Consider the following 6,000-nt stretch of genomic DNA (forward strand, 5'->3'; position numbering starts at 1 on the left):
AGAGCCTCCCAGCATGCACTGCGGCATCAGCAGCAGTCCGCTGATTGCCGCTCCCAGCATGCACCGCGGAGGGACGGAGACTCTCCCTCCCCCCCTTCTGATTGGCTAACAGCTCAAGGAGGGCGTGCCCATCCATCCTCCCTGACCACTCCCGTCCTCCCCCCCGAGCTGATTGGTCGAACCTCTTCGCGCTCCTCGAGCTGCGATTGGCCGCGCGGCGCTGGTCGGCAGTTAAACGGCCAATCCCGCCGGCAGCAGAAGCTCCGCGTCCCGCCCGCCGCCCATTGCCTCTCCTCGAAGTAAAGCCCGCCTTTTTCCCGCAGCCCCGCCCGCTGAGGGCCGCCGCCATGTTGCGCGGGGCCTCGGCGAGGCGGGGACAGCGGATGGGGCTGCTGCGCTGGTACCAGATCCCGCTGTCCTCGGCCCGCGTGCCCCGCTCGGGGCTCTTTAGCTCTTCCTTCCAGTACAGCCTTTGTTCCTACCAGCAGCTCCGTGTCAGTAAGCACCTCCGGGTGGGCCGCCCCTTCCTCCCGCCCCCCCTCGGCCCGGTGGATCCGTGTCCCGCGGCCTCCCCGCCCCCACCGCAGCCCCACAGCGCTGCCAGCGCCGAGCCAGGTGAGGCCTGTCCTGGGGTGGGCAGCGGTGGTGTCCCCGGTGCCCCATTATGACCCCCGTGTTGTCCCCATTTAGACCCCCACGGATCCCCATTGCATCCTCAGAGCCCATAGAGCCCCCCCACTGATCCCTACATTATCCCTAGTGCCCCATAGAGCGCCCTGTTGCATCCCCAGAGCCCCCCACTGATTCCCATGTTGTCCCCAGTGCCCCATAGAGCACCCCACTGATCCCCATTGCATCCCCAGAACCCCATAGAGCTCCCCATTGATTCCTTTATTATCCCCGGTGCCCCATAGAGCCCCCCACTGAGCCCTGTTGTGTCCCCAGAGCCCTGCAGAGCCCCCCACTGATCCCTACGTTGTATCCAGTGCCCCCATAGTGCTCCCTACTGATTCTCATTGCATCCCCAGAGCCCCATAGAGCCCCCCACTGATCCCTACCTTATCCCTAGAGGCCCCCACTGATCCCCATTGCATTCCCAGTGCCCAACAGAGCCCCCCACTGAGCCCTGTTGTCTCCCCAGTGCCCATAGAGCCCCCCACGTTGTTCCCAGGGCTCTATAGAGCTTCCTATTGATCCCCATTGCATCCTCAGAGCCCTATAGAACCCCCCACTGATCCCGACGTTGTCCCCAGTGCCCCATAGAGCCCCCCACTGATCCCGATGTTGTCCCCAGTGCCCCATAGAGCCCCCCACTGATCCTCATTGCATCCCCAGTGCCCCGTAAAGCCCCACAATGACCCCTGCACTGTCCACAGTGCCCCATAGAGATCCACGGTTACTTTTATGTTCTCTTTGATGTCCTATGCTGACCCCCACCTTGTTTCTGGTGCCTCACGCTGACCCCTGGGTCATCCATGGTGCCCCATGCAGACTCCTGCTTTGTCCTCAGTGCTCCATAGAGCCCATTTCTGACCCCCATGTCATCCCTGGTGCCCTGCACTGACCCCCACGTTGTCCCAAGTGCTCCACAGAGCACTCCACTGACACCCCCCCTCCTCCCGTGTCATCCCTGGCGCCTCACACTGACCTCATGTGATCCCCAGTGCCTCGCACTGATCTCTCTGTCATCCTCACTGCCCCGCACTGACCCCTGCATTGTACTTGGTGCCCCACAGAACCCCATACTGACCCCCGTGTTCTCCCCAGAGCCCCACAGAACCCCATACTGACCCCTGTGTTCTCCCCAGAGCCCCACAGAACCCCATACTGACCCCCGTGTTCTCCCCAGAGCCCCACAGAACCCCATACTGACCCCCGTGTTCTCCCCAGAGCCCCACAGTGATCCCAGTGCTCTCCCCACAGCCCCCCGGTGTCCCATGGAGCCCCGCAGCGCCCGCCAGGGGCCAAGCAGGGCACGACGGCCTCGTGCCAGTCCACGGCGTTCAGCCCAGCAGGGCTCAGCCACACGCTCCCCACGCAGTGCAGTACAGCCCAGCAGTGCCACTGAGAGCAGGACGGTGCTACAGCGAGCAGGGGATGTGGCAACAACATCCTCCAGTGACAGCGAGGAGGAGCTGATCCCTCTGAAGGAACTGTTGGCATGCAGCGGGCGCTCAAGCCCTGCTGAGCACGGGGAGGTCAGTCTAACAGTGCCAGGCCACCAGTGGTTCTTGGGGACGTTGTCAAGTGCCTGGGGATGTTCAGCCCAGTCCTGAGTGCCACGGTCTTGCTTTGTGCCCAGGTTGCATGCCCGCAGCCAGACCCACTTGCCAACAGCCTGGATGCACTGCTGCTGGAGAAAAGGTGAGGCTGGCACCCCTGGCATCCCAGAGAGAAGCTGGGGTTGCCCAGTGCCCTCAGCCCCTCATCACTGCTGTGCCAGGGAGCAGTGCCCGGCCAGTGCAGCGCAGGCCAGCCTGACGCAGGCAGACGTGGACAGTGGCAGCCCCCAGGAGTCATCAGATGAGGACACACAGCTCCTCGAGGAGCAGAGGTACCACAGCAGTGCGTGGGCTCTCTGCCTGCTGTCCCCCCCGCTGCCCTCCACGTCACCTTGGTGGCTCTGCCCCCTCCCCTGCAGGGCCTTCCTGTCACACTTCAATGTGAAGCTGCTCACCTTCCCTACCACACACCCCGGGGAGCCCATCTTCCACGCCTGCCCGCTCCCACCGCCCACCCTGGACACCCACAGGCTGCAGCCTCGCAGCGTCCTGGAGCAGAATTTCCTCTGGTGAGGAGCTGGGACAGGGACAAGGGGGACACTGCAGGGCCCTGCTGACACTCTGTCTCTCCACAGCGCCTCACCTGCTGGCCAGGTGGCCTTTGTACATGACGGCTACCTGAACCTGCTCTACAACACCACATCTGCCTGCCCGCTGCCCGTCCTACGCTGGCTCTTCCAGGTGAGCCACCGTGGCACAAATGTCCCCATCTCTGCGCAGTGCCACCTCAGTCACCCCTCGTTTGCTTTGGTAGCTGACGAGCATATGGCCAGACAGGACCAACGCCTTCCGGACGCTCTGGGAGATGTGGATGAGAAGCGATGGTGAGTGTGGGGTGGCCACGGGGTCCCTACGCACCCCATGGGCACGGCTGCTGCCCTCTGGCACCGTTGTCACCGCTGTCCCCGTGCCCACAGATGAGCCCTGGTGCCCCACACTGCAGGACATTGGCCAGGCCTTTGCCTACATGGGTGCTGACCTGGAGGCCCTGCGCTGCCGCCGGCTGCTGCCCCCCGAGCTGTGCCCTATGGACACGAGGTGAGCCCCGGGGCAGTGGGGATCGTTAGGTGGGATAATTAGCAGCCTCAGAGCATCGTTAGTCTCACCCAGTGCTGATGCTTAGGAAGTAAACTCAATCAGATGAGCTTCAATCGGTGCGTTTTTAAAGGTGCTTTTATAGGTGAAGTGTAATACTTTGTACTTCCTTAATTGAGTGCCATTCTTATTTGCTTTCGGGGACTGTTGGGACCCGATTTAAACCCATTCAGAGCACTGTAATGTTTAAGTAATGCTGACATCTTTCCTGCAGCCTTCCAGGTAGGCGTGACCTTAAACATTTCTAATCATTATTTTGACTTAAAGGCGTTGAGTTCCACCTGGGACGTGAACGGTACCAACGTCACCCATTCTGTGTCTGTAACAGTGAAATAGGTGTCGTAAAACACGTGGAATTCTGGGCGGGTTTGTGGGCTGACAGCACACGATGTGCTGTGCCTCGGTGGGAAGGATGTCACGCTCAGCCTTTCAGAGACCCTTCTGCTCCTGCCAGGCTGGATCCATCGCTCTCTCAGGAGCAGGGAAACCTCAGTGCTGCCGACACGCTGGCCCTGGTGACACAGCTGGGGGACATCTGCAAGGTGTGAGCGCGCTGCTGGCACCACGTGCCTTCCTTATCCCTCCTGCTAACAGAGCAGGTGGCCAACTGTTGGGGGGGGGGTGGGGGTGGCACCATCCCATCCCTGCCCCGCTGGGGACAGCAGAGCGCTCCTGGTGACACGCCAGCTCCCCACAGCTGCTGACGGTGTGTGTGGTCGCCTGCCCGTGCCGCTACCCCGACCGTGCCCGCCGGGAGCTGGTGACACTGCTCTGCTTCCTCAGCCTCGACCACGCGCTGTGCTGCCAACCGCTGCCCGACCTGTGGCACCTCCTGCACTGCCTGCTGGAGGGCATCGTGGCCTGGAAGGAGCAGGTATGGGCCGAACCTGGCCACACTGATGCTTGGTGCCACCCCGGTGCTCGGTGCCACCCTGATGCTTGGTGCCACCCCGGTGCTCGGTGCCACCCCGGTGCTCGGTGCCACCCCGATGCTCAGTGCCACCCCGGTGCTCGGTGCCACCCTGGTGCTCGGTGCCACCCCGGTGCTCGGTGCCACCCCGGTGCTCAGTGCCACCCCAGTGCTCAGTGCCACCCCGATGCTCAGTGCCACCCCGATGCTCGGTGCCACCCCGATGCTCGGTGCCACCCCGGTGCTCGGTGCCACCCCGATGCTCGGTGCCACCCCGGTGCTCGGTGCCACCCCGCTCTGTCCCCGCAGCTGCCCGCGCTCTGCCTGTCGCTGTGCCAGCTCTCCCAGCACCACCACAACCTGCTTGCTGTCGCACGGCTGCTGCCAGATATCACCGACAGGGAGAGGTACGTCGCCTCCTCGGCGCTGCGGGGCTGACAGTGCCGTGCCCTGCCTGCCATGCCGTGCCCTGCAGTGACACGGAGCTGGCGCAGCCCCCCACGCTCGGTGCCAGGGCCGTGCAGGCTGGGATGCGTCTCGCTCTAATTCCTTTATTCCAGCTGGCTGCACGGGCACAAAGAGGGCACGGAGTGGCTGCTGGCGGCACGGCGCTCGCCACGGGCACCTGGAGGGCACGGCAGTCCCTCTGGTGGCACCGGGCTGGCAGCGACACGCTTTGCAGCCTAACGCTGTTTCCTTCTCCATAGGGAGCTCCGCAGGCGCCTGAGCCTTTGTGCCATGGCCCAACTGCTGGGGAGGGCACCGTGCACCGTGCTGTCCCTTGGGGCGCAGGAAGAGGTGGGTGCAGCCCCCCGGGTGCCCACCCCGCTGTCCCTGAGTGTCCCCTGACCCAACGTTCTCACAGCTGCCGGCGCTGGAGCAGCTCCTGGCGCAATCCTGGCCGGACAGCCTGCAGCTCCCCACTCACCCCGATGCAATGGACCTCGAGCAGGAGGTGGGTGCTGCCGTTCCGGGGGTGTCACCCCCAAGAGGTGCCACCCACCCCGTTGGTCACCCCCTTGTCCCCACAGAGCTGCTACCTGAGCCGCAGCCTCCTCTACCTCGCCGACGTCGTGGTGGGCGCGGAGCGGCCGCAGGATGAGCAGCGGGTATGTGCCAACCCCGGGGGATGCCGGGGGGTCCCCACACACCCTTTACCCCCCTCCCTTTGTCCTCGCAGGGACACCTACAGCGGCTCTGCACCCAGCTGGAGCAGTACTTTGGGTCGGGGCTGCGTGAGGACATGGGGCAGTTCTACCGCTCCCAGCTGAAGAACCTGGCCACGGTGCTCTACGTCAAGTGGCACGAGCTGCTGGAGTAAGGGGCACACCCTGGGTTCCCCCCCATTAAACAGCCCCACATCACCCCACTGCACGGGTCTCCTTCTGTGGGGTCGGGCAACCCAGTGGGATGGAGAAGCCTATGGGGACGGGGAACTGTGATAGCGATGGGAAACCAAATGGAGAACCTTATAGGGACAGGGAACCACCAGTGTTTGGAAACCTAAAGGGGATGGGTGGGGGAACTCCAACAGTGGTAGGGAATACAGTGGGGATGGATGGAGACCCATATAGGGGTGGGGAACCCCAATAGTGATTAGAAATCCAATGGGGATGGACAGGGAACCCCAGTGATGATAGGAAACCCAATGGGGATGGAGGGGGAACCCAAATAGTGATAGGAAACCCAATGGGGAGGGATAGAGACCCCTAC

General features: G+C 63.3%; 1 protein-coding gene across 1 annotated transcript; it reads left to right on the top strand.

Moving 5' to 3' along the window:
- Positions 1-226: 226 nt before the first annotated feature.
- FAM178B (family with sequence similarity 178, member B) lies at positions 227-5,656 on the top strand. The gene is made up of 15 exons (XM_025142835.3): positions 227-615; positions 1,924-2,198; positions 2,303-2,364; positions 2,444-2,554; positions 2,642-2,791; positions 2,858-2,963; positions 3,037-3,106; positions 3,200-3,320; positions 3,832-3,919; positions 4,075-4,251; positions 4,597-4,694; positions 4,995-5,085; positions 5,153-5,242; positions 5,319-5,396; positions 5,468-5,656. The coding sequence occupies exons 1-15, from the start codon at positions 348-350 to the stop codon at positions 5,606-5,608; spliced, it is 1,926 nt and encodes a 641-aa protein (XP_024998603.2). The 5' UTR covers positions 227-347; the 3' UTR covers positions 5,609-5,656.
- Positions 5,657-6,000: the final 344 nt, after the last annotated feature.

Source organism: Gallus gallus, chromosome 22, assembly GCF_016699485.2.
Source record: "Gallus gallus isolate bGalGal1 chromosome 22, bGalGal1.mat.broiler.GRCg7b, whole genome shotgun sequence".
NCBI lineage: Eukaryota > Metazoa > Chordata > Aves > Galliformes > Phasianidae > Gallus > Gallus gallus.